The 27,999-nt window shown below is 45.0% G+C and overlaps 1 protein-coding gene across 3 annotated transcripts in view; it reads right to left on the bottom strand.

Moving 5' to 3' along the window:
- TNS1 (tensin 1) overlaps window positions 1-27,999 on the bottom strand; it is a 1,287,061-nt gene that overhangs the window by 273,675 nt on the left and 985,387 nt on the right. For all 3 annotated transcript variants that reach the window (XR_015308332.1, XM_086954487.1, XM_086954486.1), the window contains 2 exons: window positions 22,850-22,915; window positions 13,973-14,089 (listed from right to left, as the gene is read on the bottom strand). Coding sequence is in view for 2 of the 3 variants with exons in the window: in XM_086954487.1 (XP_086810613.1) it covers window positions 13,973-14,089; window positions 22,850-22,915 (183 nt within the window). In the remaining variant the exon portion in view is untranslated. The remainder of the gene's footprint in view (window positions 1-13,972; window positions 14,090-22,849; window positions 22,916-27,999) is intronic.

Raw genomic sequence — 27,999 nt, 5'->3', positions numbered from 1 at the left:
CAGGGCCAACCACTCATACTCAAACACCCTCCCTTAGAAAAGAGTGGCTATACAATGCCCAACTTGTGAACTACTACTGAAGGTAGAGTAGAGTGGAATCCCACCAACTAAAGCATACGGCGAGCGACCTCTGAGATCAGTACACAGATATGTGTATCGACAGGTAAATATTTTGTCTACAGTCAAATGTGCTGTTAAATTGCAAATCAAGATTGAAAATTTCCTACGAAATTTGAAGATAGACCGGCTGCTGTCTTATGTTGAATTCAGGCATAAAATGAACACTGCAGCAATAACTCCCAGAGGTATTATATTTGGCAGGACAGAGCTCTTTGAAAACATTGCACCTAAATCCAGCAGGGTTATCCCAATAAGCCAAACCTCTCTAGGAGAACAGCAAGAGTTATCTTAAAGGAGCTGCATAAAATAGATTTAGTAAATGCCCCTATACCTGGACAGTAATGAATCTGTACAGGTCTGTAAAGAGCAAGATCACTTTGGTGATCCATTTCCAGTACAGTTGAAAATAAGATTTATGTAGCATCGCTTCAGATTTGTCCAGAGCAAGGATCCCGGTCCACCATTGGTGCCTTAAAAGAAAGACAGAAGCTGTTGGCTATGTGGATCTTGCAAGGAGTCAGTGCCAGACATTCTTTGTACCGGTCTGACTCTTAGACCCGCCACAAAAATGTTTTCTTAAACATTGCTTTTCAGCCCTGACTATTCTTTCTTGTTCACAGGTACTAACTGCTTGCCTCAATAGAGGAAATATTCAATTGAACTGTAGGTGCTTATTGTACATTATATTAAGATTTGTATAATATTTTTAAAATAAAATATGTCAATGTATTGAAAAATAATGACATTAATTTAATTAATATATAACTTTCCTCATATTTAAAACTAAATAAATAAAAATAAACATTTTTCTTAGGTGATACTTATTTAGAGCTTTTAAAAATAATGTTAATTTAATTTAATATATTGAAGTTAATTAAATGAGTAATAAAACATTGAATTATTAATTTTTGTAATTCTTAATTTAACATCTAAATTAGCCTATTATTATATTTTAAAATAACTAAGCAATTAACTATATATTTGTCAACATTAAAAGTAATCTATATCTTGCATTTTGCGATCATTTAATTAATTAACCCCCTTTGGGGTGTTATTTTATTTTCCCACCTGTATTGTTTTCTAAGACAGTCCCTCTGACTGGTCATGTGTGCTGCTTGACTTACACCATGGTTGGGCTGGAGTACATCTACACGTGTTTTGACATCTTTGGGCTGCAATACATTTAGAAGGGTAGTTTATGAATTGCAATTGTCTTACTCTTTTGGAGTAGGGTTGTTTGATTAACATGCCCATCCCAACTCCCTCCCATTTAGTAGTATGTGTACTCTGTTTCCTAGTAACACCTCTGGCTCTCTGTCACATTTACTACTGCAGTGTAAACATATGTGCGAAGAGATCTCTTCCACCTCAGTAGAGGTCTTCACACAGAAAGGATGGGAGAGGCAGTTGTCTTTAAGTTTGTGAACAGCATTTTGTAGTACCCGAGTAGTCCTACTCTTGAACTACTTTCTGTAGTACCCAATGAGGTTTATGAATAGGTATCTCTGTGTTACTAGGACTGGTGTAGTAGAAAAATCAGGCCTTTCCCGGCAAATCCGGGATGCCTGGTCACCCTTCATGGATTCAGATACATGCCCTCTCTTCGTCTCCTCGGTCTCTCACTGTCTGTCTCTCTTTGCAGATTGGTGCAAATACACAACATTTGTTCCTCTCCTCAGCCTCACTCTGTCTGAGCTCTTTCTGTCCCCTGATATGCTACATTGATACCGATTAGCACTCTGTTTTATTTCCCTGTGCTTAGTACAAGCACAGGGAAATAATGTGAACGTCCAGAATACGACTGGTTTTTGCTTTGTGCCACTAATGTTTTTGTATTATCTCTTGCAGCAAACAGCGTAATTTTTTGTCAAAAATTGACATGAGGTTGCTTTTTATGCAAAAATAAAGCATTAAATGATGGATTTGCATTTGGTATAATTATGATTATTTTCCTGTTAATTTTTCAGAAATTTCACACAAATAGGCAAAAGCAAATTACATACATTTTGCACACTCCTAGTAGTTCCATTGCAGGTACATCTTGACCATAATAGCTCAATGCCCCAATGAGCCCCCAGAGGCGGCTTTAGTAGGCCACACCTGGCATTAGCACAGGTCCTAGATTTATCTTCGGCCCCCACCATCCTGCAGGCCAGTCTTCACCCCTTCCACGTTGAGCTGGGCACCTCGTCGCTGTAGGCCTTCTCGCCTTTAGTCTTTGCTCTTGCTGAGAAGGCGTTTTGCGGCATGGATCTAGGGGATGCACTGGTTCAAGCCCTGACTGGTGGAGAGAGTGACTTGGACAATTGGGTCTCTCTTTACACCGATGATCTGTTGTTATTTGGATGGTATCGCTGTTGTACAGGTAAACGACTTATGAAGAGCATGCATTTATTTAGAAATAGTTTGGCCTTGACTGTCAAGTGGGATAAATCTATCATATATTAGGTGCAGTGTATAAATCTGACATTCAGACAGAAAAACCTGCTGTGATTCGTCAATGCCAATTAAGAAACTGACAATGATCACGGCTGATCAGTGTCTTTTCGGAATATAACTTGTGTACATAAATTGATTTACTGTCTGTGTTATATGATGGGCCTCTAGCTTCCATTTAACCCCTTCGCCGTGGGGCTAATTCCCCTGCGGTGCTGGGGGAAGCGGGGTTGCACGCAGTGACACAGTGCTTGTGACGAGCTTGGCTTGTCACGCTGCACTGTGGCGCTGTGCTCATGGCGAGCGGAGCTCGTCATGACCAAGTCCGTTTCTGTGGAACGCTCAGCACAGCAGGGAAATTATTCCCACGTGTGAGCACCGCGCGAGTCATGACAAGCTCAGCTCGTCATGAGCACAGCGCAGATCGTCATGAGCACGGAAGATGCTAATCGAGTGGTGCTACAAGGCTAGCCTATGGCCCTGCACTGGACAGGGTGGAAGAGTAACCTTTCCTGAAAGGCCCTGTTGTTGAGTGGGAGGTGCTAGCACAGTCAACTAGACTTTTTTGGCGTCTGACAATGAGACCTTATAAATATCTCCAACTTATGCATGGCAGCATGTGAACTACGTAAGTGAGAACTTTATTCGACATATGACCCAGTTGTATAAATATCCCCAGCTTTGCAGTGCTTAATTTGAGCTAGTGGTTTCTGGTCATCCCGGGCCAGCCAAACAGTCATGTGCACTTTGCATGTTCTCCACCCAGGAAGTGATTGGCTAGAGGAGTCTGGAAGCCGGGGTGCTTCCCGTTTCTTGTTCCTACTAGGAAGAGGCAGCAGCTGGTGATGGCGACCAGCAAGTACGTTTTCTTTTTTATTTATTTCCTATCCCCCCACGTTACCCCACCCCACACCCCTCCGCCACTGTCCCCTAACAGCCACTACTGAGTTGGTCTCAGCTAAGCTTTGATGAACTTAATTCCTATTTTTTCTTAGGGTTTATTAAGCAATTGAGCACCTATGGGAAATGAGTCTGCCTCTGATTCCACTTGCACCCTTTCCTTCATGTTGTGTTGCAGATGTTGTTTGACTGCAGTGTATAAGGCAGATGCCTTGCACATGGTGTGTACAAGGTACTGGGCTGGCAGGTTGGACATCCCCTCAAGCTACAGGAACAGCATCTCTGTTCTGAAAGTCAACTCCACCTCCCTACCATCCCCAACATCCTGGGAATACATCTGCCTCGACATTATTAGTGAGGGCAAACCAATATGTTCTCTCCACAGCATTTACCACCCTCCCAGGGACAACTTCACCTTTTCCCAACAAATCATGGATATGATCTCAACCAATTCCGGACGGCAGCTCACCCAAATATACCTTGGTGACTTTAACCTCCACTGGAACGATCGCAATGACGCGGTGGTAAATAGTCTTAAAAATTTCCTCGACGCCCTTAACCTCACCCAAATATGCAACAGCCCGACCCATGAGAAAGGCTCAATCCTCGACCTGATCATCTCCAAAGAGGACTCTATCCAACTCGAGTCCATCCAACCCTGTGACTGGTCAGATCATCATATTATCACATTCTTCATCAATGAAAAAGTTAAAGTTCACCCGGCTCAACTCTCCAAACCCAAAGTCTGGAAAAGAGACATGAAAAAACTCAACCCAGGCTCTTTGCCCCCTAACAGGTGCAATCTCCTACTTCCACCGACAGGCGATTCGGACGTTCAAACCCTGACTGACCACTATCTCAACACTATGACCTCAATAAATAATGAGGCTGCACCTATGCAGCTAAAAAGAGCCTCTACTAAAATCTCCAATCCATGGTACGACGGGAGACTCAATGAAGATAGACGAGACATGCGAATGGCAGAGCGTTCCTGGAGATCAGCTCCCTCTGCAATACACCTAAAAGACCTGAAGAAAAAGAGAAATGCTTACTTCAGGAAAATAAAACGCTCAAAATCAGACTTCTTCAGCCTCCAGCTCGACCAAGCAAATAAACGCCCGAGAAACCTGTTTGAGCTAATCAGATCACAATCCAAGGATCAACCCCAACCACTCAACACTGTGCGTAAAGCACCCTCCTGTGAAGACTTCGCTGCTTTCTTTATCCAAAAAACTGACAACATAAAAAGCGATCTCCTTATTGACGCAAGCCTCTACTCCAAACCTCAGGGCCTAGCACCCACTGAACCAAAAAACAATGCTACATGGTCAACCTTTGGCACATACTCGGAAGAAGAAATTGGCAAACTGCTCAGCACCCTGAAACCATCCAATCACCTCACGGACCCCCTTCCTGCCTCCGCAGTAAAAGACTTTACCCCTTTGCTTCTCCCTCTCTGGACTAAAATTATCAACAGTTCTCTCCAACAAGGAAGCATACCTGACTCCCTCAAAGTGGGTTAAGTCACACCTCTACTAAAGAAACCCACAGCCGACCCCTCTGATCTCAACAACTACCGTCCCATTACCAATATTCCCAAACTGCTGGAAAAATGCGCACAACTACAATTGACTAAACACATTGAACAATTTGATCTCCTCAATCCTCACCAGTCAGGCTTCCGAGCAGGACACAGTACAGAAACAGCTATCACTCACATAATTGACGACGCACTTCAAATGCTAGACCAAAATGACACCTGCCTCCTCATCCTTCTTGATCTCTCTTCAGCATTTGACACCGTTAAACATGAGAATCTACTAGAACTACTAAACACAAGAATGGGTTTATCTGGAACTGTTCTCAAGTGGTTCACTTCCTTTCTTCACAACAGGTCGCAGAAATTCAAGAGCAACAACCCGATGTCCTCGCCAATACCCGTAACGCTAGGCGTCCCCCAAGGTTCGTCTCTATCCCCAATTCTGTTCAACCTAGTCATGGAACCACTCACCACCTTGCTACAAGCATCCAATGTACACTTTCACATGTACGCCGATGACACCCAACTTTATCTCAAATTACAATCCCCCAAGGACATCTTGCTCCTGAACTCAACAATCAGATGCACCCAATCCTGGCTTGCCAATAATCACCTCAAACTCAATGCCCTGAAAACAGAGTTCCTTTTGATCACACCTCCAGCGAAGATCTCCACCACTCAAATTTGGCTTAAACACCTAACCGCACTCAATGTCCAACCCACCATCGTGGACTCAGCAAAATCTTTAGGCATAACACTCGACACCAATCTCAACATGCAGAAACATATCAGCAAGGCAACTAAGGGAGCGAACTTCCAAATCAATACTCTGAGGAAACTTAAACCCTTCCTCCCAGCCAAAGACTTCCAAACCGCAGTACAAGCACTAGTCATCCCTCGAATTGAATACAGTAGCACCGCCCTCTGCGGACTCCCACTAACTACAACCGCACCACAAAGAGCTTCTCTAAACGCTGCAGCGAGACTCATCACTGGGTCAAAAAAGCACTCCCATATTACCCCTGACTTGAATTCCCTGAATTGGCTGCCTTTTGAAGCCAGAATACATCTGAAAATCGCCTGCATGACACACAAGGCGGTTCACCTAAACTCACCCGGCTACCTCGCTCAGAAACGGACAATCTCTGGTGGAACGAGAAACACTAGAGGCACAAACAATCTTTTGCTGAAACCTCGAAGATTCCGGAAGGAAAAAACATATAAGCGCTCCTTCTCAGGAATGGCGCCTAGGATCTGGAACGCACTCCCTCCCGAAACCAGGCTTATCTCTTCCTCTACACTCTTTAAAAAAGAAGTAAAAGCTATCCTCATGGCTAAATACACTTGAACCAGTATCTCGATCGCTGTTAATACTCTGCACCGATCTGTACTACATGCTTGACCTCTTGCCTATGTGTATGAGTTGTCTTTTTATGAGTTGTCTCATTACTCACATGATTGGCTTTGCAGTCACCTATTTGTACTGTTTGATTTATTGATTTATTTGTCTGACTATGCTCCCTCGTGTACCCCTCTATGTAAAGCGCTCTGATATCTGCAAAGATCTTGTCCACGCTATATAAAACTTTTTAAATAAATAAATAAATAAATAAATAAATATGGAAGACGTGGGTGACACCCTGTGCTCTGGGTCCTGATGCTACGAAGGAAAACTTGGGTGATATGTTGGGCTCTGGTTCTGATGCTACTAAGGATGACTTGGGTGAAACCCGGGGTTCCGGGTCCTGATGCTACGAAGGATGACTTGGGTGATATGTTGGGCTCTGGCTCCTTATGCTAGGAAGGATATCGCTGCGGGCTGTTTATGTGCACCTGTGGCCAAGACCATATTATAGGGGTGGCAGAGTGGGATAGATAGGAGTTTACTTTTAGTGGGCGCATTTTCGCATCTCTGTGGGACCCCTCCCTCACACTTCGTGTGCCATCCTCCTTTTGATGGATGCCACCGTGGTTTAGTTTGCATCCTGGCTTGTCCTGCTATGGCTCTGCTGTTGTCTTCTGGCCGCTCATGCATCGTTGTTGTCTGATCCCTTATTGTTCGACAAACTCCAATAACAATTTAAATGTATATACATTAAAAGCATCACCTTCCATGCTTGTGTTCCTCTAGTTGGCATTGAGATCAATCAAACCCGCTCCTTCCATAATAAATTATTTAGCACTAGTGTGACATTAGATTGAGTGGTCCATTAGGCAGCCTTTAACAAAGACTTGCAATTGTCTCCAGCAATAAGCACTTGCAAAGTACACCAAGCCACCTGGGCTTTTATGAAGGAGTTTTTAATTTTGATCAATCTATGAAACGTTGCCAGGGAGCACATTCCTTTGGTTATAAATACCTTACCACTTTCAAGGAGTTTTTCAAAAGGCCTTCTGTGCCAAACCGAGTTAAAAGCATCTGGGTGTTTTCTTCTTGTACTATAAGGGTGATGTTGTCTGGCTGGCAAGAAATTAATTTTTGTACATATCGAAATAATTTCACTTATGGTGGATCCACGGTGCGCAAATGATGTGCTGGGTAAAGGAAACCATAGTCTGCACGGAAGCATTTGGAATGCATTACTCTGGTCTGACGTCACTGCATCAATATGAGGCAGTATTACAGACAAAACTGGACTGTGCAAACATGGTCAATAACATGAAACGGCAGCTTTCTGTTCATTGCACTCTGGGAAAGTCACTGACATAATCATCAAAAGATGCTCCATTAATACTGTGCAGTCAGTCTAACCCTGCAGCCATGATTTAGAGCTCGGTGGATGAGTTACTCCGCCACAATGGTGATGGATATCCCTTACGCCGAAATATATATCCCATAGAATATAATGGGATTTATATTTCGGCCGACGTGGTATCCATCACCGTTGTGAATGAGTAACCAGTTTGCAAAGATCGAAATCAGTCCCTCTGTGTCTCAGCATTCCAACTCTGTGTCTTAGCATTCCAACTCTGTGTCTTAGCATTCCAACTCTGTGTTTCAGCATTCCAACTCTGTGTCTCAGCATTCCAACTCTGTGTCTCTGTATTGTAACTCTGTGTCTCAGCATTCCAACTCAGTGTCTCAGCATTCCAACTCTGTGTTTCAGCATTCCAACTCTATCTCAGCATTCCAACTCCGTGTCTCAGCATTCCAACTCTGTGTCTCAGCATTCCAACTCTGTGTCTCAGCATTCCAACTTTGTGTCTCTGTATTGCAACTCTGTGTCTCAGCATTCCAACTCTGTGTCTCAGAATTCCAACTCTGTGTCTCAGCATTCCAACTCTGTGTTTCAGTATTCCAACTCTGTCGCAGCATTCCAACTCTGTGTCTCAGCATTCCAACTCTGTGTCTCTGTATTGTAACTCTGTGTCTCAGCATTCCAACTCAGTGTCTCAGCATTCCAACTCTGTGTTTCAGCATTCCAACTCTATCTCAGCATTCCAACTCCGCATCTCAGCATTCCAACTCTGTGTCTCAGCATTCCAACTCTGTGTCTCAGCATTCCAACTTTGTGTCTCTGCATTGCAACTCTGTGTCTCAGCATTCTGTCTCTGTGACGGTTCATTCCAACTCTGCGTCTCAGCATTCCAGCTCTACATCTCTGCATTTCAACGCTATGTCTCAGCGTTACATCTCTGTGACGCTGCATTTCAACTCTGTGTCTTTAAATTCCATATTTGTGTTGCTGCATTCCAACATTGTGTCTCTGCATTCAGATCCTGTGTCATATACAACGTGGGATTTGTTAATCCCAGTATAAAAGCACATCTCTAAATTATTTATTATCAGCAACTTGCTATGCACCCAGTCGCCTATTATAAAGAAATGGTGCGAAAACTCAACCAACTGGAGTAGCTTATTACAGTGGAGTTCTGATGTCAAAATACCTGCTGCCAGAGCCAGCAGCAGAGGGGGGCGGCGAGTCAGCTCACTGCTTTCCTTTCTTCTGTTTTGCTTTTCTAGCAGTACAATGCCAATCGGAAAGAAGATATTTATGGCAACATGTTTATTTTTGCACTCCTTACATAACTATAGATAAGTTCGAATCTTTCTGCATGTTTCTACATGTTCTGAGACACTGCATCTTATTTGTTTTAAACTGACATATTAAACCAGTTCTAATATCTTTTTGCAACAAAGATTCATTCAGCCCAAGGTCGATGAATATCTGGGAGATTTGAAAGACACTAGTGCCCCTCACCACATTCTTCACCGAGTCCATCGTGGTTGTGTTTGCCACCCTATATAATGCTCTTCCTGGCGTATAGCAGCGTAGGGCATATCCAGACATTCTAATCCTGCACCTCAGCATTCCATCACTGAAGCTGAGCATCCTAGAATCCTAGGCCAGCGTACCAGTAGTTTGATGACGACATGCATTCTAAACCTTCATCTCAGCACGTTGCCTTTGCTTGCCCTGCATACCAACATTTCAGCCCTCAATGCCACCATTTTACCCCTAGCTCCCAGTATTGGCATAACTCTTACCTTGTTCCTCAGAATTCACACACTGCATCAGAAGAGGCATCACATCCATATCAGAACTATAACAATAAATCAAAACATTCTGGACCTACTTACAAGGCCGAACAAGCATTGGCAAATCCAACGGGTATGGCTTAACTGTAGTTCCTCTTCAGTCACTGGTTAGACTAGGCACTCAGCAATTCATTACAGATGCACTCTCTCACACATCCTTGCACTCATGCATTCATCCACTGGTTCATTCCTGCATTCAACCATTTACTTGCTCACAATATAACATGCACATACAAACCCAAAAAGGAAAGTAATAACAATGGAGGTAAGGAGGTTCAGTGACAAGGGGTGGAGTTACAGGGGTGCAGAGAAGGGAGGCAGACTCACGATGAAGTGCAGTGTCACAAGGAGCAGCAGAGCCAATGGGATCAGCGCATGGTCTGTCAGTACCTGTGCCTTGTTTCTACAAACTCTCAATTTCCTTAGAAATTGATAACAAGGAAAACAAGCATACTACAGTGGTTCTGGCTTTATAGGCAACAAATGAAATTGCTTAGTGATTTCAACCAGGTGCTCCAGATGTGTGTTGGGGTAGATTACTGGAAAGACAGCTTAGGTAGTTGATGCACATGCTGGAGAGATGTGTGTGTAGTATCTAGTCACAGGCCTTAATCCTCGTGCAATAGCTTAGAAGGTTAATGCGAAACCAGCAGAGCACTGTATGTAATTTATATGTTACACGTTATATTTCTTTCCATGTAATATATCACAGTCAGTTAAAAGGGTTGTTGCAGTTATCTTACGCAACATATAGGTCATGAATCATTGTAAATTAGTTAAGTGTGTTATGCGCCCATTGCAAACAGGTAGATGAAACTTGCAAGGCAGAATTGTGAGTTACAGCCGGTTTGACCTCATTCTACAGTAATGTTAGGTGTGCTAAAAAGTGTTTTATTGAGTAAAAATTAATACTTCATGTAAAAGGCCAACAAATAATTCAAAAAGGGGTTCCTTTGGGTAGTGATTAACACTTTATATAAAATGCAAAAACATTATTCAGGCTTGTGTAATTACATACAATTCATATACTTAAAGGAAAACAACAGATGTATGTATCTTATATAGATAAAGAACTTTAGAGAGTTAAAAAAAAACACTTTCAAATTGCTATCTCTTGTCATCTTGCAAAGTGACAGAAGTTCTTTGCCAAGAAGGGAGGATAATTCGAGGGGCAGATGCAGGGAGGGGTCTTCGTGCTCTGTCCAAACTCCACAGCTGCTGCCAGCGAGGACACAAATCAAACTAAGGTAGTTACTGACTGCTCATGAAATCTGCTATTTGCTACTGGACAGGAGAAAGAGTGCCCAATATTCTTGGTGTGTAGGCTAGTTTGATGCACACATTGATCGATTGCACATGCTACTGCATCAGTTCTGGTGCTAAACGGGGAAGGTTCGCTTGGGAGACCTAGAACCGGCTCCGGTTCTTGGATAGCTATTGGATAAATACATCCGTATTTGTAAAGCGCAAACTACTCACCCTTACGGGTCTCATGGCGCTGGGGGCCGTTGTGGAAATTAAGTGAGTTTATTGCAAAGAATCACACAGTGATGAGCTGAGCTGCCGCCGGAGCTGGGGATCGACCCGTGAGTCCTGTGCTCCGAAGTCAGCTGCCCTGGCCGCTGCACCACACCTCCCCACGGGCACTGGATCCGTACTCCATACAGCTCCTACTCTGTTGCAGACTTGCCCAGTTCCAACACTGCAACCGGCGCCCCAGCCTTCTTATACTCAAACTCTAGAACCTTACATGGTCCCACATGTGAAACGATGCTGGCGTCTTCCAGCCACAACCGACATCTGATTCAACATCATATCTGGTGCTTCGTGACAGCTTCACTGATTGAGCGTTGGCTTTGTCCCACCGTCCCACCTTCCTAAGCCGCACTGACTCCCGATAAAGGCGAATGTGAGAAGCTCACTCTTCTGTTGAGGACTTCCGCCTCCAGCCCTCTCACTCTGGCACCATTTCACACACACTGCTCACACACTAAAAATGGCACACACAAGCACCTTGAGGCGATTCCATTTGCTTTGTGGAATACACAAAGAATTTATTGAAAAAATATGGGGCACTCAAGGTAAATATAGTGCAATGGGAACAATCTTTTCTCAGTATGAGCATGTGAACAGCGTGGAGAGTTGCGAAATGCATAATTCCTTTAATATCCCAAATAACAATAAAGTAATTTGCAAATTAATTACACACATTCATTGAACCACGTTTAAAAAAAAAATTTAGCTGAAAAGATGAGACCTTAACATCCAATGAGAATTTGTCACCTTCCACCGTGAGCACCTCAAAATATTGTGGTTCAACCCCAATGCCTTTACTTTGAAGGGGACGGGAGAGTTCACTCTGAGGTTTAAGATGAATTTGGTCTTTTAACCCCCAGCCAATTGGAACATTTAACTCTGTGACCCTTGCTTATTTCACTTTATTGGATCTTACCCCTAGTACAAGTTAAGCGTTAACCCAGTGAGCCTGTGTGTGAGTTTGATCCATTATCTTTTAATTCAATATACATGTGTGCCCCAAAACCTTAAAGTTGTGCCCATTAGACTGAAAGGTCGATTTGACACCATTCCCCATTGTGGATTTGACCCTATTTGATGCCGTTTCCATTAGTCAAATTATTGCCTTCTTATGCCATATGACCTGCAAGGAGAGAAGGTAAATTTTCATTTTGACCTTAAAGCTGAAGGCACCCATTCATTCCAAGCAGACCTGACCACTTAGAGAATTTCACTCTGTGCACCTCAGAGGATGTGATCCCCTGACATCCATCATTATAACATGGGACTCCGAGGAAGACAGCTGATAAGCCCTGTACACATTCACCTTAAAGCTGTAAGTATGATTTGCAACTTCACAATCAAAGTGCTCTAACATTTGAGCCTATGTGAATAGGCATACCCTGAGACCTTAACACATGTGTGGAGTGTGTGCAGTGGACATTTACAAATCTGATCCAGGGATCCTTACATATGTCTTCAAAGTTATCGCAATCAAGTATTTGTGCAAGAAATGCTGTACATAGTGAGGATCAGGGTTTAAGGGCAACATCTGATTGGGTGGGTACATTTACACAATGCAGGATGGTTCTAATGATAATAATTACATTACAAACATGGTATATACGTACAATATGCACTGTGACCATTTTGCACCCTTTGTAGCATTCAACCCAATAACCATTGATGCATTAAACCAAGTAAGCTTCTTGTATCAGAGGGGATTTTACCCTGTGACCCTCAATACTATGAGAAACATCAAGAGGATGAAGATAATTAACACCTTAGCTGCTTCGAACGTTCAGCACCCAATGCTGAACGTTCGAATAACGAGCGCTGGCCCGTCGGCCAACGGTCGTGCGCAGCACTGTGGAGGTAGCGCTCGCGACGACCGTTGGCCAACGGCAGCGCTTAAGGGGTTAAAATGTATGAGATTTGTTAAGCCCAGGGACCCTTGAGCCTTAGTATTTTGTACCACCTATAGTAGATTGTGTTATGCCTTCATATTTTGGGATGAATTGGAACAATGGCTGATAGTGATCTTGAGATCTGAAGACCAAACAACAAGTGACCTCCACAGACTTGACTTTTCAACTGAAGGTTGGGCGATGCCATAGAAGTTACATATATGTATTACTGAGTACACTTCTGTAGGACACATATGAAGCAATGTGTCTAGATCCAGGTGCCCCATCCGTACTATTCTATCCAGTTCTGAGTACCTCGTATTGAGAATAGTTTCCAGTTCTGCAGGCTGAATCCAGCTCTGGAGGATCACTTATCAGTGTGGACTCCAGATCTAGGGGTCACTTACGCAAGAGTGTAAGGAAGGACCAGGGACAGCCCAAGACAAGTCACCCCAGTGATGCAAGATTTGAACCTGTGTGGTGGCGTCAGCAACGTATAGACAAACACCAGGCAGGAAACATATATAAGATACATTCACAATTGAAAAATAAGCAAATGCAATAAACTAAAGCAAACATTTTACACAGAGGAGTCCTATAAAACTAGCAGTAATAATCACAAACTGACCAGGAAGATGGGTGAGGTGTAATATTAGAAAATAATTTCAACACAAGTATAAATAAACGCTTGTTACATTGACATAGCAGAAAATGGGAAAAAATAAAGAGTGAACAAATTGAAATGTCCTGGGACAGAAAAAGAGACGCAAGAGTAAAGCTTGAGACATTGCAACCACTGTGTCTCAAGAGGAGCCCGGACAGTCGTATTCAAAAGCAGTCACTTCAAGGCCATATGTCTCTGCAGCGCTCTGTGGGTTTGGCATGGCCGCACACTTGGGTCTTGCCACATGCACGTGCACCTCCTGCAGTAGGAGGTATTATTGCAGACACACCGGATACAGAGAGGAGAGAAGAGAAAGAGCATTGTGTCTTGTGCTTCCTACCACCACGTACCCTCCAAGCTGTCTTCTCGCTGCATATTGAAGTTGTCGTAGGAATCCCAGCGGATGAGGGGGTCGGCAGTGTTGTAGTCCACAGAGACGCTGGGTCCATTCTCAAGATGTTCCATACCTGTGACCCGGGAAAAGAGGGGTACGGTTGTGAGCTGAGATATTTTTAATGGAACCATAATCTGCTATACAGGTTCAAATACAGCAAAACCCTTATTATTCGGCCCCAAGATGCCTCAAGAGTTAAACATCAGCTTTATAAATATATGCTATGGAATATCTAACAGGAGACTTTGAATTTGCAAGTCATAATTGAGGGTCTAATGGTACCATGAACTGCAGTAGCCTTCTTATCTATGCACTGTGAGAATGACAATTGTTCAATCCCATGGCTGTCTTATATATGCAAGCAGCATTTCTAGGTGCTACCATCTCACGGTAGGCCTAAGCAGGCAAAGGTAGTTGGGAAATTATAACCCGTTTTGACATCCGAAAATTAAATTTTCCCTCTGCATTAGTAGAGCTGCATGTAGCTTCCCTGTCCTCTTACAGAAGGGAGTAAAGGACAATAAAATAGTGTGGAAAACAGAGCAAACTTCATCTAAACCACTAAAGGCTCTGCCGGACAGGAGCAAGGAGTGGAGGTGAAATAGGTCTTTCATACACTGCTAGGGAAAAGTAAATTTATCTCAGAAAAAAATTCTAAATTGGCTTCTTCATTACAGTTCGGTTTATGAAGTGCTAAAACTTGCACGTGATCCAGGTGATCAAGGAATTGAACGTTTTGAGGGGAGAATGAAATCTAAACATTCTCAGCCAGTTGATTAAAAGGAACCAGACCCTCCTTCCTGAGTGTATCACCTGCTCAGCCTTCCCTTAATGTAGTCATGTCTTGGGTTAGGCTTGGCTGTAGCTTAATCATAGCCAACATTTTAATAGTTTATTTGATAAATGGAACAAAAACTAAACACTTAGATGGTAATTGATCAGAAGGCTAAAGTATAAATCTTAAATATAATCTAATGGGAGAACAGGTTGCATTTGTAAACATTCTATGACAGAGAGAGAAACTTTGTTTATTTAGACCTTAGCCTTTTAAACAGTACAAAACACGATCAGGATCAAATAGTGTAAACAATCTAAATTCTACTGCATAATAAATAATTAAAATACTATACATGTTAAAAGAAGGTGACACCCTCAAAGACATAAAATTCATTAGACACAATTTACAGAATTCTTTAAATTCCTAAAAGAAGAAAAAGAAAAAATCACATTTGTGAGAGTCCTAAAAAACTTAGGATCAATGCCCCTTATACAGTTTCTCCCTTACAAATTCTTTTATGGCCTTCAGGAATTTTCCCAATCCTATTGCGATTTCCAACGAGGGCATATCGGTAGGTAAACAAACTGCTTGGGCACGCAAATTTAATATTGGGCGTAAAAACAATTTCCGTATGGCAAGGACAAATGTGCAATCCAGCAACATGTGCAACATGTCATTTCTTAGACCTAGCCCACAATTACAGTTACCATCTGGGCCAATAAATGCAGTCTTTATTTTTCCGTCTATCTTCCAAGGGTTAATCCCAACTCGGGTCCTTAAGATTTCATATCTTAACCCTCGGTTGGGCTGTATATCCAAATACGGAAACCAAGCTGCATTTTCCCATGAGTTCTTTAACAACTGGACTGATTTTTTAGGTCGAGCGACCTATCTCAATGCGCATGCGCATTGAGCGGGAGCGAAGATATATAGGGACTTAAATAAGCTTTACCTAGACTGGGCGATTTGGTGCTGTGCCCGTGGCTTTTAGGTCAATGCGCAAGCGCATTGACCTAAAATGCGCGTGCACATCATCAAATCGCCGTCTGTTCCCTCAGCCGCACTCCTCCCACACCTTTGAAGTGAAGCTTAGCTTCACTTCAAAGGCCCCTGCTGCTTAACACCCTCTCCCCAGTGCACCCCCTCCCCTGCCCGCCGTGTCGCATTTCTCCTCCCCCCCCTTCTCTGCCTTCAATCCGTCTTGTTTCTTATTGTAATTCCGCACGGCTTGCCCAACTCTGTTAACCAGGCGCCCGGTTGTATATATTTTATTTGCTGCTTAACACCCTCTCCCCACTCCGCCCCCTCCCCTGCACTATCTCCAACACGTCCCTCTTGGCTGCTTTCAAAAGTTGGCAAATATCGAGAGGCAGGCTCAGGCCGAGCAGGAATAAAGCCAACCCCCATCTTTTTTTCCTTCTCTCAATCTCTCTCACTCACTCGCCCTCTCTCCGTCTCCCTCCTTCCCAAAATTCACTGAAAACCTGGCTGGGGAAGGCTGCCGAATGCCTGAACGGAGAAAGTGCAAACAGGCAGGAACTTTTTCCAAGTTGCCTACTGAGCAGATGTAGAAGGGAACGCAGTCTTAAAATTGCATGCGTGAAAAAAACACAACAATGCCCCAAAAGAAACAAACAAAGGAGGACACAAGGGTTTGGCATCATCGCTAAAACAAATTTCGCCAGGGCTTCAGTCCAGTCTGGATGTAGCCTTGCCGCACTTTAACGCTTCGAGTACCAGCAGTACAAGCAGCCATTTTACTCGGGCTAGGGCCAACTCTCTCACACAAAGGCCTCTCTGTTTGCCGACCAAGTCAGCATTTGAAATGCATCTATCTGTTTACAACCGTCCACCGGTCCGAAAACAGAACATCAAAAGGACAAAAGCGTCACCGTGGCAAGGGTGCATCTGAAAGGAGGACATGTTTATCCCACCCTGCCCTCACCACCAGAAAGACACGTTTTCATTTGCTTCTCACCACCCGAGGGAAACACTACGATAACTTGAGTCATTTATGAGAAATTCACAGTCTAAAGGAAAATTACACCGACGTGATGTTTCATTCTCTGAGTCTTTGTTTGAAGAAACTCTAAACAGGCCAGAAATGATCATAAATTACATGTTTTCAAACTGCGGAACTTGCAGAGAATTTGACCACTAATAAAGACACAAAAAGCCATCATAATACAGTGCTGTTTTATAAGAGTTGAAAAAACTTTTTCTGGAATGAGAAAAGGTAAGGATTTGAACAGGTACTGCTCTAGAGGTGCAAGTGTATGGCCGGCCTATGACCACTGGAAATCTCTGTTTGCACATAACAATCGGCCATCGATTTTCACTCTATTTTCACAGATTTTCATCTGTGAAGCACACACCAGACGTTCTGACAGTATCACAGACTGTTAGATAAGTGAAGCATATATTGCAACACAGAACACCAAATTGCCTTATCATGGAATGAGAGAACTGATATTACTGACAGATCAGGTCATTGGTTTTACACAATAGGAGCTTGAAAAAAAAAGAATCCGTTTATCACATTAGCTGATGTTCTCCTCTGATAATTTGTAAAGGTGAAAGAAAAGAGGACTTAAATAAGCTTTACCTACACTGGGCGATTTGGTGCTGTGCCCGTGAAGAATTGAATCTGTCTTAGACACAAATACAGACACGAATTTAAATGTTATTGAAATAAGATCATCTTTTCTCTGTCACAAACCCTTATGGAACCCACAGGACCACTACATCCACCACCACATCCACCACAACCACCACCCCATCCGCCACCACCGCATCCACCATCACCACATCCACCGCATCCACCACCACCGCATCCACCGCATCCACCACCACATCCACCATCAACAACACATCCACCATCACATCCACCACCACCACCACATCCACCATCACCTCCACATCCACCATGACATCCACCATGACATCCACCGCAACATCCACCACCACATCCACCACCACCACATCCACCACATCCACCACCACCACACCCACCACCACTACATCCACCACCACATCCACCACAACCACCACCCCATCCACCACCACCACCGCATCCACCATCACCACATCCACCACCACATCCAACATCAACACCACATCCACCATCACATCCACCATCACATCCACCACCACATCCACCACCACATCCACCATCACATCCACCATCACCTCCACATCCACCATGACATCCACCGCCACAACCACCACCACATCCACCGCATCCACCACCACCACCACATCCACCACCACATCCACCACCACATCCACCACCACCGCATCCACCACCACCACATCCACCACCACCGCATCCACCACCACCACCACACCCACCACCATATCCACTACAACCACCACCCCATCCACCACCACTGCATCCACCACCGCCGCATCCACCACCGCATCCACCGCATCCACCACCACCACATCCACCATCACCACCACATCCACCATCACATCCACCATCACATCCACCATCACATCCACCACCACATACACCACCACATCCACCACCACCACATCCACCACCACTTCACCACCGCATCCACCACCACCACATCCACCATCACATCCACATCCACCATGACATCCACCGCCACATCCACCACCGCATCCACCACCACATCCACCACCGCCACATCCACCACCGCCACATCCACCACCGCCACATCCAGCACCACCACCGCCACATCCTCCACCACAACCGCATCCACCACCACATCCACCACCACATCCACCACCACATCCACCACTTCCACCACATCCACCACCACCACATCCACCACCACCACCACCACCACATCCACCACCGCATCCACCACCACCACATCCACCACCACCACATCCACCACCACATCCACCACCACATCCACCACCTCATCCACCACCTCATCCACCACCTCATCCACCTCCGCATCCACCACCACCGCATCCACCACCACTTTCACCACATCCACAACCACCATATCCACCACCACCACATCCACCACATCACCACCACATCCACCACCACCACCACATCCACCACATCACATCCACCACCCCCACCACCACCACATCCACCATCACATCCACCATCACCTCCACATCCACCATGACATCCACCGCCACATCCACCACCACATCCACCACCACCGCATCTACCACCACCGCATGCACCACCACTACCACACCCACCACCACTACATCCGCCACTACATCCACCACACCCACCACCATCACTTCCACCACCACCGCATCCACCACCACATCCACCACCACATCCACCATCACATCCACCACCACCACCTCCACCACCACATCCACCACCACCACCACATCCACCACCACCACATCCACCACCACTTCCACCGCATCCACCACCACCACATCCACCACCACATCCACCACCACATCCACCACCACCACCACATCCACCACCACATCCACCACCACCACATCCACCAGCACATCCACCACCTCATCCGCCACCTCATCCGCCACCTCATCCACCACCGCATCCACCACCGCATCCACCACCACATCCACCACACCCACCACCATCACTTCCACCACCACCGCATCCACCACCACATCCACCACCACTTCCACCGCATCCACCACCACCACATCCACCACCACATCCACCACCACCACCACATCCACCACCACCACCACATCCACCACCACATCCACCACCACCACATCCACCAGCACATCCACCACCTCATCCGCCACCTCATCCACCACCGCATCCACCACCACCACCACATCCACCACACCCACCACCATCACTTCCACCACCACTTTCACCACATCCACAACCACCACATCCACAACCACCACATCCACCACCTCCACCACATCCGCCACCACCACCACATCCACCACCACATCCACCCCACATCCACCACTATCACCACCACATCCACCATTACCACCACCACCACATCCACCACCACCATATCCCCCAGATCCACCACCACCACATCTATATGTGTGTGGCTCTGTGTGTGTGTAGGTGCAAATGCAATCTTCTTGGATTTTCGTCACAATAAAATACACTGAACATAAGCTTCACAAAAGTTATTTACAAACGTTTAAGCTATTGCCATTCTAAATTACAATAACTTTTATTTAAGTATTAAATATTTACAAAATTAAAAGCCATTGTTATTTGTAATATCAAGACATCTAAGTCACGTAAATACAACACACATTGCATTACAAATGCTATAGGTGTCACATTTGCAAAAGTTAAAACTATTGACGTAACTGACAAAGCTATTAATTTTGCTACTTTCAAAACCAACACATAAATAAAAAAAGTGTCATTTACAATACCAATAGCTCAAACTTTCCTAATGCGAGACCTATTGCATTTCCAATGCTTGTTTCTCTAACATGTAATCAAGGTCCTGGGCCCTTGAAAACGACTGCCCTTGTTACCTAAGGGTTCTCTTTGTAAAATCGACCACCAAGGAGTGCTGAGAGAGTCTCACATTAAGGCGCCCTGCTACTTTCTGGAGGATTCTTCTCACATCCTTTGCCCAACCAAGGCTACTTGTTTAAATCTCCTCTCTACACCCTTGTGTGACCTTCTGTACAACTCCTGGGTCCTGACGCTTCCAACATCTTAACAGGGCCATTTGGGACTGCACACTCTAAGAAGTTATCCCTAGTTCCATTCTGATTGCTTGAACCATTGTACAGCTAGGTAAAGACATTAATATTTTTAAAATGTTTCCTTCTTCCTGATACCACTCATATTAAACACTCAAGTATAAAACCTCTGCCCCATACAATACTTGCGGGGGGATCATTGCTTCAAATGCCTTTAACATTGGTCTTTGTGACATATCACCATATTCTTTGTTAAACTTTTTTTAGCCCACACATGGACGAAAATGCTTTTGCTTTTTGTGCCTCCAAGTGGGTGCGCCATTTTAGCGCGCTGTCAAACCAGAGGCCTAAGTAGCAATATTCTTTAACTGCCTCCAATTTGTCGTGGCCTAAAAACCAATTAAAATTCTTCCGGCTCTTCCCAAAATATATAACCTTGGTTTTTTCCATATTTACAGTCAATAATTTTCTATCACAGTAATGTTTGAAGAAATTTTATTTCCTTTGGAGTCCTATTTCTGTTTGATCAAGAATCACTAGATCATCAGCGTATAGGAGACAGGGCACTTTGTGACCACTCATTCTTGGGCTTGCGCTTCTTTCAGCTTCTAATGCCGCAAGGAGATCTGCCAAGAAAATTGAAAATAACAGGGGTGCCAGAACTCACCCCTGTCTAAGGCCATTCCCTACAATTATCTTACGAGTTAATGACCCCTGCATGTCTCTAATAACCTGGGCCCAATTCCCACTATGTAACTCTTTTAAGATCATCAATAAACTATCAGAGATTCTGTATTTTATCATGCCTTCCCAGAGTCTATTACGGTCTGGACATTCTATGACAGACTAATATGACATTTAAAAATTGTGAATTTGTTAACCATAAAAATTGGCAAAAGAATACAATGCTTTCACCAATAAATTTGCAACACCTCCAGCCATCAAATGACATATCTTTAATCTCCAGGATCGCGGACCCGGGGCACGTTCCTGTCAGTGTGTACGGGCATGTTAAAACTGATAAATGAGTGGTTATTAAAGATTTCACGAATCCTACGGGTCCTGATCCTAACAGGAATCAGGTCAAACGTTTTAGCTATAGAGTATCTCTGCAACTCACATGAGGTACTCCAATCGCTACAAGAATTTGGTGGTTGCAAAAATGGGCACACTCCTATAATTGAATCATAGTCCCATTTGTTGGTAGATTTGTTTTTTTTGCACCTGACAAATTGCCATAGAGCTTCGATTAAATAAAGAGCAAGAAACATGTAGACCGTTTACATAGACTAAAAGGGAATGTTACTTTCCCTCATATTCCACTCTGTTCTTACTCATTGACAATAACCCCGACAACAATAAATAGATGTGGTGGGGGTCCTTAGTTTTTTTTAAGTTTACTTTCCTCATCAATCTTCACATTCATAAAAAATCCTTTCTCCTTCATCAAACTTCATTAACGGCAATCATGGTAAAATAACTCAGGTAAAGAGCCCCTTGAGGGGCAAGTTGGGCATGGCAGCCCCGGCCCAACGAGGAGCTGTCCGGTGATGAATCATGCCACCTTGCTTGGTGGGTGAGGGCTCTTACTCCAAAATATAAATATTTCTACTGACCTTTACTTCACCTGGGTCCACTAGTGGTGTTTACCTGGAGTGTAAACTGCAACAGCATAATCTGTATCTTTTGACCATCTTTGCATCAACCTGATTGCAATATGTTATTGACTTCCTGTTTGTAAATTCTCATCTGAGAGTGAAGTCAACAAAGTGGCAACTGCCCCTGGATGTACTTGGAAACACTGCTGGCTCCCAAACTAGCTAAGGGATCCCATCATGGCCTTTTAGCCCTTTAATCAACTACAATACATTATGTACAAATGAACATCTGATTTAAATTTTGGGTTGATCGTGTAAGGGTACTGCATGTCATCAGTAGAAATGTATTGAACTTCATAAAATCACTGATACGTGGTAGATCAAATCAATAGTGATGATTCTGCAGACTACGTGTGAAGTGCTCAGCGAAGAGAATAAGCCGATATCCATCTGAGACCCACCATGGAGGGTAAATTGAGATGCAGCTTGGTGCTGATGTACAATCTTTTGGGACCAGTCTTTCCTCTATCAATCTATCTTTCCACAAGAATCTCAAATCCTATCTGTTTCCATTTACTGACTTACTCTCAGTTTTTCTTCGTCCCTCTGCTCTGTGTATTTGTTTTGAATAAAAATTACAGATTATGGAAAATTACATAAGGAATATAATCAAAGAGAATATTGTTGGATGGAGTGTGTTTATATATGTTGATTTGGGGATTGATTTCACATTGGTTACAATGGAAGTTGCAAACAAACACGTGTAATCTGGTGGCACCTCTTTTGACCAGCCCTAGTCATGACTTGAGACAGAACCTTTAAAAATGAGAGCACAAACCTTGGATCTTCTCCGGCACGTAGGAGAAGACAAATTCCACCTTCCCATACTCTGGAAAGCGATCATCTGAAACGACACAACATAAATCAGGAGTTGCATCTGCAGAAACTTGAAATGGAAAAACACATTTTCAGAGTGTATATTATTATAAGATATGCACCTTCTAAGCAATAATAAGGGTCCCACCAGCTCATGTATGAAATGTCAACCAGATGGCTTTTTATATGTCTTGCTCTATATATCCACTGGGGAATGAGAAGGGTGCATTACCTTAGAACCATTATGCTTTTGTAAATTAGAATTCCCGTTCTCTCCTGCACAGTCCACTGAGGTAAGATGAGTCTGGCCCACTAGAAGCAAGGCTTGTTAGCTTTACACCAACATTTGCAATGTGCAAAGATCTTGTTTGGGAAATGAGAGCAATTTGAACATTTGGATTAAATAATTTGTATGAAACCTTTGTGTTGCCACACTGTAAGAAATGGATCAAATTAAATTATAGAAACCATGGTTGACTTACTGTAGGTTAAAGTTTAATAAGGTTAAAGCATTTCCCTACAAATTACCATCCTATATCCAGTAAGCCTCGTTTAAGTCCTGGAAAAATAAAGTAATGTTATTCCCCATTTATTAATCCAAGAACAGCTGTTCTTTCTAGTCTCAAGTACCCACAGGACTGAAGGGGGGAAAAATAAGCTGACCTATAAGATCCCCAACTGACTCCTTTGCCCACCTGTCTGCTGCTGTGTCCTGCTTTCCTGCTGTTTGGAGCCCTAGTGTCAACAGAGGTATCTACTTACGCCTGTTAGCTCTGTGACCTGTGAGGTAATAGAGTCTGAAGCTTGGGAAATCCTCTGAAACCAAGAACATGTTACAAACATGTCAAGAGTCATGGCAAGATCTTACAAAATGCTGCATGCATTCAAGGAATGATGGCATGTTCCACGCCGCAGATCTGTGCGTTTCTGGATCTACGCAGTCAGTGGAATGTATGATGTGTATGACGTTGCAACCCGGTCTTTACACCGCAATACGTTTACAACGCAAGTCGTTATAACGACTTGTGCTAGAGGCGCTGGAATTAGGAATAGTATGATTTACTATGCCAACTCCAGGCTACGTAACAGTAGGGAAGGTGTTGGTGTAGTAAATCATACTATTCCTTAGTGTATAGCGCCATTTAGCGCAAGTCATTGTAACGACTTGCGTTGTAATGGCCATGTTGTAAACGTATCGTTGTAACGGATGTCTCCAACTGGGTGGCCATGCAGCCCAGACCTCTCTGGTACATCTGTGCCAGCGTCACCCACAGGGGTATTCCGTGAGTTGCCCGGAGTACCATTTAATAAAGACGCTGGCAGTGTCCTGGAATCCAGCGTGCAACAGACGATGTCAAAGTTGGGTTTCCTCTTTGATCATCAATCAAATGCTATTATTTCCTGAATACAGTGAGCAGAACCCTTATAACCAGCTACTTCCATGATAGTTGATTGATCATATACTATTATTCAAGATTTTAAATCTAAGATGACACAGAAGGAAGATGCACCCCAACAGATTAATTTCTTTAGTTTTCATCGTATTCTTCACCAATGTCTTACTATTCTTGTCTCACACGTTTCCTTTAGTAATTTGCTCTTCCTCTGGGTTTCTTCACCTGAACTTCTAGCTTGGCTGTTTTCTCTTTCCTGCTACCAGCAGGAGTTTGGCGGCTTTCTAGGTTCTTCAGCTATAATCTTCACCTTCAATCTAGAGATATAAGGATGCATGGAGGTTTTCCATTTTAAGGGATTCTCCTGCTCCCTAGTACACTATCAAGGAGACACTTCACCCTTTTGTCTTTTTCACATACACTGTTCTGCTCAGGGTGGAAGAGTGGCTACTGAGTGAAGAAGTGTGGCTCAATGATTAGAGCGGTAGACCCTGATGCAGAGGTCTAGCCCGGGACCAGGGTTCAATTCCCCACCTCGGCGGGTCTTGGGCTCAAAATTCCACGGGCCTGATAATTCTCGCCTCGGTGCCTATTCCAATCATGGAGTCCCACTCTGCAACTCTGGGCAATAGCTTGCTTAATCTCCACAACGGCCCCCACAACGCTAAGGATGCCTGGCCTCCACCTTGGGGGTGCCCAGGAGTGGACGCCTCACAGGGAAAGCCAGGATGGGTTCCACAGCGGTATTCGTACAAGCGCCTTTAGACCCTTGGGGGTGAGTAGTGCGCTATACAAGTATTAATTTACATTTAGTGGGAGGAGTCTCATATTCTTTGGGAATCGAAAAGGGAACTCAACAGACAGAGCAGGGTCCAGCTCGCTGGCGGGCTAGCAGGAGCGCTAGTCCAGTCTGTACAGTCTGAACCATTGCCCAGACGCTTGAGTGGAGACACTGATGAGTCCCCACCTGTAAATAATATGATTTCATCCTTGTGCCTTCTCTGCACTTTGTCATCGATGTATATTTCATGATTGCAGAAGCCTTTAGTTAATATAATGTTATATTCATGCACATTTTACCATCACTCATTCCAGGATCAGAACTGGTGTAATTAATCCATTAAACAACGGTTAGTTCATGTAAACTAAGCCACCCACCCATCCTCCATCTATGTAGAGCCATCCATGCTATCCAAAACGATTCTAAACGACATGTTGCTGCATTCAAATACTTAAAACAAAACAGTGTCAGCTGCATTTGTAAGAGGAAGCTGCCTAAACCCTGGGGAGTGCAGGTTGGATCCCGTGTGGTACACGTGGTGAAGGGACTATCAATAAGGGACACGGACTCTGGTTATGTGGTTAGCCGGAAAGACCCCGAGCGGTCTTCCACCTTGTTTATTTATTTATACCCCGGTGCGAGCCCGCCCCGGGGTATGCGTGCATACATGTATGTTTTTGCTACAATGTATGGGAGAGCCCGAGTGGCTCTCTACATCCCTCCTTCAATTTAGTTCTGTCCTTACAGCAATCACGCGTTTCTTCACTCATGGAGATGTCCAGGCAAAGTCTCTCAGATTCTGGCTGGGTCTCGGGTTGGGCCGCAGATTGTAGCGTTGGTTCCGGGCACACGGCGATCCTGCAACCCCAGCCGGGGTAGTCCCTGCATTCTCACCACTGGGGGCCACCCAGGGTCGGGTGTTCTCGACGGTGGAGTTTTGCGGTGCCATTCTGGGCGGACTCTCTCCTCTTTGCCTGGTTATGGGTGACCCCGGTAGTGACCCTCCGAGATCCAGACCTCCATCATCTGCTGCCTCCGGACCATCCGTGGTGTGTTGGTCTCCAGTTGCCTCACTAGCTTTTTTGAAGCATGACACGTTGCGGGTCACCACTTGTCCATTTCGCCTGGCAGTCACCATTGTTCCTTGAACCTTGTCCACGATCCACACCTCCGATTCATAAGGCGTGCGGAATTTCCACCCCGGGTGGCGATCTCGCACTACAACCGTGTCTCCCTCCTTCAGAGTGGGCTCCTTGGCATGGCGATACTCACTCGCCTTCTGGTTGGTGGTTCGCCTTCGGGCTTGAATGACCTCAGCATCTCTTTCCTCAGGTACCCAGGTACTGTCTGTCGGGATGCTATCACGGGGTGCTCTCTTGAATAACACATGGGCGGGAGCACATTTTGTGGTGCTGTGAGGCGTCTGCCGATAGGCCCCTAAAAATTGATCGAGGGCTATTTCCGGATCTTCCCCACTGTCCACTGCGATCCTCAGGGCTCTGTTGAGTGTTCTCATTAGTCTTTCGACTTCCCCGTTTGCCTGGGGCCACAACGAGGTGATTTTTCTATGCTTGATCCGGAGGCTCTCGAGATAGTTCTGAAATTCTCTCCCTTGGAAGGGGGGCCCATTATCAGACTTGATTTCTTCCGGGAGTCCCATGGTGGCGAAGATGCGACTGAACACCTTTTTAACTTGGGGAAAAGCTGTCGAAGATATGACCTCCACTATCGGGAATTTCGAGAACGAATCGACCAGGACCAACGTGTGTCGGCCATCGGGGAAGCTCCCGAAGTCTATGTTGAGGTGGGTCCAGGGCGTCTGAGGTGCATCCTCTGTGATCACGGGCGCCGGGGCCGGGTCACTGCCCGTGATTGTACAGGCATGGCAGGATCGTATCATCTTGTCAACTTGACTGTCCATGGCGGGGAACCATACCTTGCTTCTCAGACGTGCTTTTGTCTTGGTCATTCCCTGATGTCCTACGTGTGCCAGAGCTAACGCTCTTGGTTGGAGACTCTCAAGCATTACGATTGGATGTCCTCTGAGGATGACGCCTTCATCGCCCACACTCAGCTCACTCCGGATTTGCCACAGCTGTTGTCGCGCATGGCTCACTTCTAGTCGAAGGCTCGGTGCTCCATCAAGGAAATGGGCCCAGCGGTTTTCCTCCAGAGCCTGCCGAACTCTTACTAGCGTCTCGTCCGTGGCGGTCGCTTCTCCTATTTCCTTCAGCGTCATGTTTTCTGGGCATGCTGCCTGCGAGATCATGTGGACCAACTCCTCAGCTTCTACACCTTCTTCTCGTGATGGATATTGGCTGACGACATTTGGGTGGCGGGATAGGTAGTCAGCCGGATTGTGTGCCCCAGGTCGGAACACAATCCTGAAGTTGTAACCCTGTAGCTGGACAGCCCAGAGTTCGATACGTGAGGGTGCCAGCCTGGATGATCCTGCGAACAATGGCAGTAGCGGCTTGTGGTCCGTCACCAGGGTGAACTCCTGCCCGCACAGGTAAAGATGGAAATGTTGACATGCCCATTTTATGGCCAGGGCTTCTCTTTCGATCTGGGCATACCTGGTCTCGGGTTCCGACAGCGCCTTGCTGGCATATGCGACTGGTTTCCACCCTTCTGGTCCGTATTCCTGCATGAGCACCGCCCCCAGGCCCACTGGGCTGGCATCGACGATCAGTTCTGTTCGGCGGCGGGGCTGGAAATAGGCCATGACGGTATTGTCTAGGAGGCTGGCTTTGATGTTTTGAAATGCATTGTTGGCGGCTACTGTCCATTCCCACTTGTGGTCTACTCGCGTGAGGGCTCTGAGGGGTTCTGCCAGCGCGGCCAGGTTGGGTATAAACCGACCACAGTAAGTGGCCATGCCTAAGAAACTGCGCACTTCGGTGGGGTTTCTTGGGGTGCTCGCTGCCTTGATCGCCT

The sequence above is a fragment of the Lissotriton vulgaris genome, chromosome 2_1, assembly GCF_964263255.1.
Source record: "Lissotriton vulgaris chromosome 2_1, aLisVul1.2, whole genome shotgun sequence".
NCBI classification, from domain to species: Eukaryota; Metazoa; Chordata; class Amphibia; order Caudata; family Salamandridae; genus Lissotriton; species Lissotriton vulgaris.
Note: the sequence above shows the minus strand (reverse complement) of the source record. Positions and strands in the feature narration are given on the sequence as shown.